Raw genomic sequence first — 12,391 nt, forward strand, 5'->3', positions numbered from 1 at the left:
AAACAAACCATATAACTTGTCACGTTATGTTTTGGAAATAAAAAGTTATGTTCTTGGTATTCATATAAAAACATGTTTACTAAGACCTAAGAGATTTTTGAAAGTGAACTATTTAAAGAAAACACTTTTGTCTTTTCTTCACGAGTATTTTTCTGCAGTTTTAAAGGGCGTATGTATTGGTTTTTTTTTTATTTATTGAATTTATCATGATTGTATATTATTAAAACAAAAGTGTGTGAATGATCGCTAGCGTTTTCATTGCTTTTACATCATAATGATATATCATGTTTTGTTATACTGCAGGGACTTACAACAACTCAAATCAACACCCTTAGTGTAAGCCAAGCTCAGTCGACTACAACCAATCAAAGAAGTGCTTTAGATTCATCTCAGCTAGCTGCCTTGTCCAGTGTAGCTAATACTACTTTCTCAGGATGTGAGTAATTTGTACATTGGAAAGATCAAATACTGTGGGTTCATTTATTTTCGTGGGTACCAATTTTCGTGGATTAGATAAAACTTGCATGTTCGTTGATATCTAATTTCGTTGTTTTGCTGAAATCTGTATACAAGCCTATAGAAAATTCGTTAAACATTTAATTTCGCTGTTCATCTGTACCAACGAAATCCACGAAAAATTATATCCAACGGATATAAATGAATCCAGAGTATTTTTTTTCTAAATATGCTAGAGTATAAGAGGAAGATTGGTATTTCACAAAACATGTTTAAACACGGCGGATTATTTGCACCTGTCCCAAGTCAGAAGCCTCTAGCTTTTGTTAGTCATGTATATATTTCTTTTTATAATAGTGGTTTGTATATAACAGTAAAAGAGTTTACAGTGGTGTTTACTTTGCTTAACAATTTGCTTAGGTTCAACTGAAGACCGCTTGATGCGGGATTTTTCGCTTCGTTGAATACCCATTGTTGGTTTTGTCTTTCAAACTTTGGTTGAGTTGTTGTCTCATTGACATATTTCCCGTTTCAATTCTTTACTCTTTTATTTACTATTTCACACGCGACGATTTAATGTGATAAAAAAGCTTTTTGTCAACTTTAAATGATTAAGATGTCCCTTTCAAATAAAAGAAAAAGACATTTATTGAAGATAATCAATTAAAGAAGTACAAACAAGTCCTTATTGTATGGAAATTCTATCGACACACTAGTCCATATTTCCCATCTCGGAAATATATGAATGAAGCAACATAAACCTCCTTTCAAACCAAGGCTAACTATAGAGTTGTGAAAATAGTTTAACATAGGATTTATTGTGCACCCTTTCTCTTCTTGATATTAGCAATTTGATAGATATTTGTTATGATTCACCTTTCCGGGGAATATGACTTTGTTCCTGGTTTAACTAGATGTAAAACTACACAAGCTTTCTATTGTGTTGTTAATTTTATGTTTCCGTTGTGTTTATTCAAAATAAACTTCGTGCATTTGCCCTAAGACCGTTTCAGTTGTCTCTGTCCTGTTTTATTTCTATTGAATTTCAACTTCTAAAACTACCGCATAGCTCGTAATCTAGACGTTCGAATAAGAAATGAATCACCCAGTAGGTGTAGACTCCTCTCCTAAACAGTTCCCTTAATGTTGTGTTGCCATGGATATGGTATCACAATAAATTCGATAAAATTTGTTTTAAGACTCTTTCTGCAAAAATCACCATGTAGGAGTCTGACTGTCAGAGATTGCAGTATTAAAGATTGTTTATTAATTGATGAGATATATAAATAAAATGTATATATTTAATCTCTAAATGCTGTGTGATAATGTCCATTTTTAGAATAACATGAATAAGTCATTCATGCGGTAAATTTGAATTTTTATTAAACTGTAAAGATCATTTATTTTGGTGTGAATAACATTGACACGAGCAAACGAATTTTGAAAAAAAAATCATTACTTATCTCTAAAATATAAACATATCATATGTTCTATCATACAGCTATTAATCTATTAACAACTTCAATCTGTTTTATTTACAGGTGACATGATGCAAATGTCCTGGACTTTCGCAGTTTTCCTAGCTCTTCTCTCGATGTACTTTGGACGAAACTAAGCAATACTTTTACAAAACAATTGTGTAAATAATTATTTGTTTGTTTAAATAAAACCAATGTAAATTAAATCACAACGATGAACATCTTTCATCTGCATTTATTGTTGTGATACTTTTTTGTGTATATTTTCAATAGCAATACAAATATTCTATGTATCTAAAACATTTGAATAAATATACTCTATGTTAGCAATTCAAGATGTTCAAATGAGTATTGATTTTGTTAATTCTAAAAATTGTCAGGAAATTCCTTCCATTCTAATGTATGTGTTATATATTTCTTGTTCTTGTTACAACTTTATTGTTACAAATTAAAACATGTTTTCTGATTTGAATTCTTAATTTATTTAAAAAAAAACAACAACAGAACAACTAATATATATTGAAAACTTATTGTTGACCAAAAAAAAGTTGGCAGTTTCATTTCTTTTTTTTTGTCGTCCCAACAGCATGAACTAAATACAAAATACTATTGCTTCACCTTAGCAAATTTAATGCTTCCGCTCAAGTTACATTTCAAAGTCTAAAGAATAAATGGCAAGGTCAGTTGTATGTTGTTTTTATTAGAACTTGGGTTCTTGATAAGGCAACAAAAAAGACAAACTGCATTATACATGTACAAAATATAACATAGAAAACTATTGGCTGCGTAACACAAAACCCTAAATACCCCGAATAGTGATATATCGCGCTTCACATGTGGCTACCGTCGAGTTGCTTAAAACCGTACTTGTTATATAAACCTCTTTAGTTAGATACGGTCCAACAATTTTACTCTACGTAAAATTATACAACATGTAAATAACAATATTGTTGTTTTTCTTATATAATTAGGAACAAAGTACAATCACAAAATATTTATTTGGGTCTTTTTCACATTTTAACCTTACAATATGTGTTCCGTGTGTAAGTACATTCGAAAAAAAGGAACGCATAGTCTAAACGATATTTATTTTCTCAAGTTGTCAACTTTTCAGTAACTACTTCATAGATTCTAAATTTATGTTTCACAAACATTTTATTTTATACTTTATTTCTTTGAAAAATTGATTTATCATGATAAAACAAAATATCAACAATGCATATTTATTCAAACAAGGTCACAATGGAGTCTATATGTCAAATTGACATTATTTGTTTTTGACTGAGTACCGATAAGTCGAGCCCTTTCCATTTCATTTGTACAGGTCATACTTAATTTCTTTTGTTGCAGTCTGATACCCGTTTCTGTTTCAAAGTTTTAAACAGATTGTCAGCGCAAACTTAAACTGAAGAAACTCTCCTCAAAATACCTAAGACAAAATAAAACTGTATTCAACTTAAAATTAGCACACATCCCATGGGGTATCATGCAAAAAAATCGGAAACAATATAAACCAGATAACTAACAAACTAATTTAAGACAAAATAACATTACAGAATTTATATTACCTAAAGACAACGATAACCACTGAAGACAGTATATAAAATGCAAAACATTTTCTGAAGTTATGCATATTGCTGTATATATGATATGTATATGAGAAGGAATCTTACGTAAAGATGTTTGCTTCTCTTCGTTTTAAATTTTTGCCAGATTTTCGGAATCCGAAATAACATTACAAAATTTTGCCCACCAACCCCTACTTTTCTTTTCATATTTTCAATACATTTTATTAAAAAAGCTATATTTCAAAATCTTATGAAATTCTTGTTATTTTTTCATAATTTTTTAAAAAAAAAAATTGCCAATGTTAAGTGAAAGAAAAATCTAAATTTCCCGCCAAATTTTCAACGGCTTATATCTCGAAAACAAGCACACGGACCCTCCATTTTTTTCTGCTTTTTTGTTTCTTTATTTATATACTTTCAATTCATGACGGTCTTACAAAAAGCTAGTTATTTTTAAACAGAGTAGCAAACATCCTTAAGCTATCTTAGCTATCATTATCAAAGACCGTTAAAATAGATAAAAGTGACCTTATATGAATAGAATTATTGTTTATTTGTTCCTTTTGTAATAATATTTCTATGTACAGTCAAACCTGTATTAAGCAAATACCTGTGTTAAAAGACCATCAGATTTAGATCACCCTGTAGTATATTTCAGATAAATTGAACCTGTATTAAAAGACCACGTGTCTTAAGAGATCACCTTATTGCTCTCCCTTAGGGGGTCGCTTAAAAGAGATTTGACTGTATTTATAAATCTATTACCTTCAAATAGTTAAGTGTTATAAGCGCCTTGGACACACACAATCATTAAGTGTTGTTTCTTCTTATAACCTATTCTTATAAAAATGCTGTAGGTGGTACCTTACACTTCAGGGACATAAGTCAGCTTAACGTTTCAATAACGTTGTGTTTTAAAGGGAATATTAAGCTTTTCAATGATCAAAATTGGTGTTTGTCAAACTGCTTTATAACCAGTGTAATTCTAATGACAAAACGGTTGGTTCAAAATTTTCAAAATGTTTATATTTTTGTTAAAGTAAATACTAAGTTAAAAAATTTTGGTAAATTAAACAAGCCAAATTAATTTTAGTGAAAGCGTTTGGTACCACCTTAAAGCAATTGGTACTGTGTAAACATCGTTTATATTTGTCTATTGACTTCATTTTTTTCAAATTTGTATGGTACGAACATTGCATCATGTAATTTGTGCTTAAACAATAAAATCACACGTTATAAATGGCACGTGCTCGAAACACTATCCTAAAATTACATGTATCAAGATCGTTCAAAGTAGAATATTTGAAAGTCAAAGATGTAGTAGAAGCGACACTGTTGAAGAGCTATATGACTAAAATGAGTTGAAACACAATAGCCATATGCATCAAAGTTCAACTTTTCATGAAAAAGTTAAACCCTAAGTTTCTTTACACTATTTGAAAACAAAAAATAAAAATATTAAGATTGTTATCAATCTTGTGTCAGTACAGAAGTGACAAGTTACTCTGCAATTAAAAATGGAACAAGACTATAAATTGCACAGTCTTTTAGCTGAAAGCTATCTTCTCTTAAAATGTAGAAGTATATTTTAAGCTTTTTTAAAATTATAGTACTAATTATTTATACATTTTATAGCTTCTGTTATAATCAATTATCTATGATGAAATATTTACATAATACTAAATGAAATAAAAACAACATATAAATAGGAATACTATTTCTTAATACATGCGATTGTCAGTATCACATTTGCTTTTAATTTATTATTATTCGTTTCATGCTTCACTTTCAGGAAGGAATTCTTTTTTCTTGAGATGTAGATCTCTGTTCGAAGGTCCGTCGTCAGATGGTGCTGGAGCTACAGAATTATTTTTGGTTGCTCTTGATTTCATTGTGTTGTTCCATGTCATTTCCTGTTGATCAACCTTAATACCTAATAGCATCTTCAGAGTTGCCCGAAATCTTGTTGCAGAAGAGGAAGATACATATAAGAAAAAGTTGACGGCAAAATTCAACTGGTAAAAGAAGAAGAAAAATGCTCTTGCCCATTTTAACCTTATTTTCGTCGACATGAAGTAGATATAGTCTGGATCTGATGGAAGAACCTTCTGAGTATTATTCCATATAAGTTCTGTGGATTGAATCAATCCAAGAGGTAGGACTAGCACAACATATGCAGATGAAACAAGTAACAGAAGTTTCGTTGCTTTTTCGTCAGACTTTGACATTGACTGTGTTGTCATTTGCGCCCTTTTCTTTTTGTTCCTTCGTATTTCTAGAAGAATTAATGTATTGAGTGTTACTATAGTAAGAGTTGGAAACCATGTGTTGAACGCTACGTAGAAATATATTATTTCTACAAATATTGCTCTTCTCGTTTTGCAGGCTGCATATCCAAATACAGAATCCCCCTCAAAGCCAGAAACTGCAATTTTGTGCATTGAGAAGACAAGAACTCCTAGGGATACGCCAATTATCACGTAAATTGCCCGTCTTGGCGTCACCAGTTGCTTTCCTTTGAGTGGGAATTTAATCATAATAAACCTTTCGATTGTAAAAGATACAATAATCCATATCGATAGTAGATTAAACACCTCAACTATAACGCCATGGAATTTACACAGATCTTCATGGTCCTGGAAATCTTTGTTTATATTTTTGTTCTGGCCTCGTAGTACTCCAATCATAAAGTTCATAGTCAAAGCAAGGCAATCATATATTGCAAGAGCGGAGAGATATAAATTCATTGTTGATTTTCGCATGTGCTTCCTGGTCAAGACCAATAGAGAGGTAAGGTTGAACAATAAACCGAGTACAATTATAAAAACTGTACCATATGACAGAAGACCACGAACCAAGGTCACGAAAGGATATATCTCCACCCAGAATACTCTTAGTTCGCAAGGCCATGTCTGTTTGTCAACTTCTGTAGCATTGGTAATCCCTTCTATCACTTCAAAACCATATTGACAATCTGTATCATTCATTTTACTTGGAATCCTGAAATAAACATATACATTAAAAAGTATGAATGGAATGTTGTGACAACTCTAATTTTTCACTAAAGTAAGAGAGTAAAATAACTTTCATTTGCATAAAAATTGTTGTTCTTTTGAATATAATAAAGTCGGAAAGGTGGCACTTACGATTTTGAAGTGTTGATGATAACTTTATGTAAAAGCCCAATGCTCGAAGTTCCATATGTTAAAAACTTTAAAACAACAATCAGACGTGTTAAGTATAATAAATTGCCATAAGAATCATGACTGTCTTTTGTTGACGTCGTTTTCTATGAACCTTTTTGTGAATTAAAAAATCGTTTGTCAGGTATACATTGTAACCTGTGTAATCAGACATACCTGCGGGGGGGGGGGAAGTTGGATTAAGCAGAGTGTCGGAATACCCAGGTTTTTTTCTGCAACGATATGCATATTTTGAACCATGAAAATTTGCCGGTTAGAAATGAATGTGGGAATACTTAGATGTAGGCTTTGGTAGGTTACACGGTAGAAGTAGAATTTATCCTTTCCTGAAACAAAACCCCCACTTTTTGTTTGTTTTCTCCTATTTCATAGTGTAAATTCACATTGCGATGAGACGTGTCACGGTACTTCTTCTATTTGGTTTTGATGTTATATTTGTTATTCTTGTGGGATTTTGTCTGATGCTAGGTCCGTTTCTGTATGTGTTACATTTGAGTGTTGTGTCGTAGTTCTCCTCTTATATTTATTGTTTCCCTCAGTTTTAGTTTGTTACCCCGATTTTGTTTTTTGTCCATGGATTTATGAGTTTTGAACAGCAGTATACTACTGTTGCCTTTATTTTTTACAGTTGTTTCATAAAAACAAAACCTTGACAAGTTATGTCAATTTTCTAAGTATTAGTTTATTTGTACGCATTTAATCTATCCTAAATTAGGATTGAATCGTTGATTTTGATTTTTGTAAAAGGAACAGGTGTTATTATAAAATCTGTTTTCAATTTTTCCAATTTTCCATGAAAACATGATCCACGCCTACAGCAAAACTAGTGAATCAGTCTTCACCATGTTAGACAACACAGTTTGAAATGATTAAGGAAGTCGGTGTAGGCGCTTTTCTGAAATTGAAATCGGATATATGGATATATATTTAAATAGGCAGACAACTTATTAATTATTTTTCGTTTTTAGAAATAATACATGAGCTAGTATGAATATAATATATAATTTACTAAATGGTATATCAATCGTCATGAAGCGAGAATATAAAAAAACAAGCAACAGTCATATAAACCTTGGTATTTGCCTACTGTAAATATAATGCTTAAAAAGAATAAAATTATATGATAATGTCCGTGCGCACAACTTTTGTTTTTGTTACACCCTTAAAGTAAAGGACGCATACACAGAGCATATTAAGCCGTCTAAGACCAAAAAGAAGTTAGTGTTAAAGGGCATCGTAGTAATTTCCTGCAAATGAAAAATGTATATATAAACTTTTTTTTGGCCAAACTGTCTATGTTGTGTCATATGTGTACTATTGTTTTTCTGTTTGTCTTTTTCATTTTTAGCCATGACGTTGTCAGTTTGTTTTAGATTTACGAGTTTGACTGTCCCTTTGGTATCTTTTGTCCCTCTTTCATTTCAGATATATGCTTAAATCAACTCATCATAGATACCAGGCTTTAAATGTGTTCGCCAAACGCGTCTTCCTCTACAAAGATTTATCAGTGACGGTCAAAGAAATGTAAAAGCTTAACTTAAGTACATAGTTGATGGGTATTGATTTGAGTTAATCTATAGTTCAATGTATTGCTCAGATTATCTTCAACCTATTAGTCCAAAGAATAATCTAACCTACAATTATTACAACATCATGCTCTTGCGCTGTCAATTAAATTACAAAGGTCAAAACATTGTCTTCCGGAAGATCTAAAGTATCAGGATTTTGTTCATTCGATTTGTTAGAACTTTAGTTATTTAACTTAATGTAAAATTGACTAAGAAAATCACATCGATAAACAACTTCGGGTTATATTAATGGACAACTGCACAAAAGATGAGATAACAAATGTAAGGAAATTGCAAGTATTGAATAATTGAAGCAATGTAAGGAAATAGTTCTTTTGTTGAATAGACAGAACAATTAACGGAATAATCAAGCTTTAGATATCAAGTATAGATTTTAATTGAAACATAGCAATAATATGCGAGTAAAGCACGATTAAACATCGTAACCAATCGACCAATCAGAATCAGCCTTTTTGAGACAATTTCTAATTTTAAATATTGTAAAGGCACCAATTTGTTTACAAAGGTACCAAACGCGTTAGAACGTAAATTTCAATTGTACGATTTTGCCGACTGTGCAAGGCTATTTAAACAGTCAAGGTCGTAAAAAACTTCCATGGTACAATTTACCATAAATGATATGTGTACTTATCAAATTACCAATGTTCAACTGTTCATCTTTCAATCTTAAATAGGAAATCATAGCACTTGACATATAACAAGTGACCGAATGTTATGACAAAGAGCTGTTTACAGTATACATGTACTACCCTAGAAATAAATTGCATTACCTTTATTGGACAAAAAAATGAAATTTCGGATTCTCAATGTTTTTCAAAGTCATACTTTAATTGGCCCTTTATTCTTTTTTAGAAGAAACGCGCGTTTGGCGTAAAAAATGATAAAAACCTGGTATCATTTTAATGCTTCTTTTTTATACCACAAACTACCTACGTTATACATCAAACAAGATTACTGTAAAAGACGTAAGAAGAAGACAAAGTTACTTAACAAAAGAAACATTCAATTTAGTTTATATAACAAAGTAAATAATTTTGAAAACTTAGCACAAGATCCTGTATGCGCGGTATTCTGCTGTATTTTATAACACATGTTTTATCTACATCATTTTATATGTGCTACTGAACGACAGAAAATTACTTGATATAGCCTGTATCAGTTTCTAGAGCAAAATAAGACGCAAAAAATACTGTACTTTACGGATGTTTAATCCTCATAAATCTATGGAGAAGACACAAATCAAGTGAAAAAACTATTGAATCGCATGAGACCCAGAGGAAGCAAGGTCAACCTTGATAATTAATAAGCGGAGATAGGGATTAATTAAAAAAAGTAGTTTTATTAAATTTGGCACAATCATACACATAAAGTTTTGTCGTAAATTAAACTAGGTACTGATTAATTAAAATAAACTACTGATGCAGTTTGTTATGTCCAATTGTCGCTAATGAGTCGGGGTGCTGAAGGGTGATTTTTTGCTTAAACGAGAATAGTCAATCCATATTTTGCTAGAAAAACTTATGGAGTAACAGAGAGGCGAAAGATGCTACTGAAAAACTACGATTATATCGTATAAATTAGTCTCGATTTTATGTGGATTAAAGAGGTATATAAACATCCTATGATATGTTATTCTTAATCATTTGTTAGCGTTGAACATACCTTTTGGTTAAGATATATCGCGAATAAACATATGTTTTCATATATTCCGCGTACCAACTTCGTGTTTGCAAAATTGATGCTTTAAACATCGAGTTTATAAAGATGTACTCGTAATATTTGATTTTAGCATGTTTGTAAGAAAGATAAGGTCTTTTGCAAGGTGAAACAAACTCTGAATATTTCAAGTTTTAAAAAATAAATAATAGCAAAGCATTCTTTAAATTTTTTAGGGAACTTGTCAATGTATAACTTTCGCTGATGATAGAGAGGATCAAAATATGCAATAAGTGGAAAAGGCGGTTAAGGGGGGGGGGGGAGCTTACGCAACATGCTGCATGCTGTAATTATGCATTGTAAAATCATTTTTTTATGTTATTATTACTATCATTATTTTTTCGGAAGGATATTTTGCGTTGATTACACATCATGTCGGTCAACATGTATGGCATATATATTTGATAAGCATGACATCAAGTCATTATCTATAATATTTGCAAATGTAACGATTGGTTTATGCAAAACAACATCAATTTGTCAAAAAAAAATAGTTTTTAAGACAAATAGAGGTGAAATAGACATTTCAGCTCGCCCAGAAGTAAAAAAAACAGCTGTCCGCCTGTGGGATTGTGACTTCTGGGAAACCCTTAGAGCTTCATTTTTATCACGGCGTCAGAAAGACACCATATAGGCCGATTAATTACAGGGAAGGCTGTGCACGTTGTTACATAACATAGAAAATTGGCGGCTGAGCAACTCGAACCCACAAAGAACCGTTGGTTTTCTTAGATGCTCCGGAAGGGCAAGCAGATCATACACAGGTAATCCTATTATTAGCTTGTCTTAAAAATATTTTGTTTTGTCTGTGAACTGACTGAAACTATTTTAATTCCTTTTTGCTGTCATGATATTTTGTTGATATTTTTTTATTAAGAACTTCTCTTTATGTGCTAACTTGTATCCATGATTTCTTGTCCGGGTTTCGCTTTACCTTTTGTTCTTTTTGGCATTATCACCTCTTTAACGTTTCCATTAGCTATGATTTTTAAATATTATGGCGTCGTGCATCACTGACGGGACATTCATTGTCATTGGCGCATAAAAAGTGGTACCATGTATATTATTAGAGTTGAAAATAGTCATGTATGTAACAACAAATACCCCTATGGCAATACAATTTTCCCCCGTTTCGTCAAGAATTGGAGAATAAGATTACCTTTTGAAAGTTCTGTGTAGTCTAGCGACTAGTCAGTATGATTGTACTAAGTAAGACTTTGTCGCTAAAGGCATTCACTTTTAAGGCTTCGATGTAATTATACTAAAACAACATAAATATGTCGTTAAAACATATCTAAAGTCTACATGACACTTTTTGTCTGGGATTTTTCATTAGAATTTTCATTGTTGGAATTTTTTAAAGGTAAATCTTATCTATATTACTTCACGTTTTTGTAGGTAAGCATTAATGGGAGATCTAGAAGACATTGAAATTAAAAAAATAATTTGGATTAAATCTAGGTTTCTGCTGTTGTCTTCTTACCGATAAAACGTATTGGTTTATTGTTTTATAAATCATAATTCACTAATAAGTCTTATGTAGAAGAAACGCGCGTCTGGCGTACTGAATTATAAACCTGGTCCCTTTGATACAAATTCAAATACAATGTATAAACACGACAGTTAATCATGGCATTCGTAAACAAAAACAGGAGAAAAAATGAAATTTCTAATTGTATGAATAGAAAATAATGTTTTTCAGAATTGTGATTTTTTTATAATCGCTGTTCTTCAACTAATGATTATTTTGATAACTTTGGATCACTTTCAAATCGCAATGTACACGCGTACGTATATATAAAGTACATGTATCACTATGTTGTTTGTATCCCTGTTCCAATGTACATGTATATTGAAATCGAGACTTTGTGACCTCTATGTCTGTTACACTGTAACACCGGTGCGCACACCACAAGCATTCAATATTTTTGATTTGTACTAAAATTTTCAAACAAAACGCGTGTAAATTTTTTTTTAAAACCTGAAATAAGTTTTTTTTAGACATGTTTGATGCGAAAGAGATGTGAATCGATGGAAATGCAGGATATTGATAAATAAGACAGCGATCAAGCAACAGTAATACGATCTACTACATTTTTCAACAATAGTCAAGTGTCTTTACAATGCTTTTATTGTTAAAAAGAGTTCAAAAGAAATAAGTAATAAACACAACTTAACTAAGACTAAGAAAGATCTTTTTCAACATTAAATTCCATATAACAAATAATTCACCAAAGAATCTTTATTAATGTTAACTAAATAGGGACAACTGGCAGCTATAGACTAAATAAACTATGACCGGACGAAAATCATCACAATTATATAGACTAATATCTTTGAAAAATTTTCGTACACTTTTCAGTTATCATCTCTAGCTAACA

At 31.3% G+C, this 12,391-nt stretch overlaps 2 protein-coding genes across 3 annotated transcripts in view; one reads left to right on the forward strand and one right to left on the reverse strand.

Moving 5' to 3' along the window:
- LOC134725108 (uncharacterized) overlaps positions 1-2,400 on the forward strand; it is a 37,265-nt gene extending 34,865 nt beyond the window's left edge. Inside the window, exons 26-27 of the mRNA XM_063588655.1 lie at positions 304-436; positions 1,998-2,400. Coding sequence (XP_063444725.1) covers positions 304-436; positions 1,998-2,071 — 207 coding nt within the window. The 3' untranslated portion in view covers positions 2,072-2,400. The remainder of the gene's footprint in view (positions 1-303; positions 437-1,997) is intronic.
- A 98-nt stretch (positions 2,401-2,498) lies between these two features.
- Positions 2,499-12,391, reverse strand: part of LOC134725109 (G-protein coupled receptor 35-like) — a 44,308-nt gene continuing 34,415 nt past the window's right edge. For both annotated transcript variants that reach the window (XM_063588657.1, XM_063588656.1), the window contains exon 2: positions 2,499-6,502. In XM_063588657.1, coding sequence (XP_063444727.1) covers positions 5,278-6,489 — 1,212 coding nt within the window. In that variant the 5' untranslated portion in view covers positions 6,490-6,502 and the 3' untranslated portion in view covers positions 2,499-5,277. The remainder of the gene's footprint in view (positions 6,503-12,391) is intronic.

This window comes from Mytilus trossulus, chromosome 7, assembly GCF_036588685.1.
Source record: "Mytilus trossulus isolate FHL-02 chromosome 7, PNRI_Mtr1.1.1.hap1, whole genome shotgun sequence".
Classification (NCBI taxonomy): Eukaryota; Metazoa; Mollusca; class Bivalvia; order Mytilida; family Mytilidae; genus Mytilus; species Mytilus trossulus.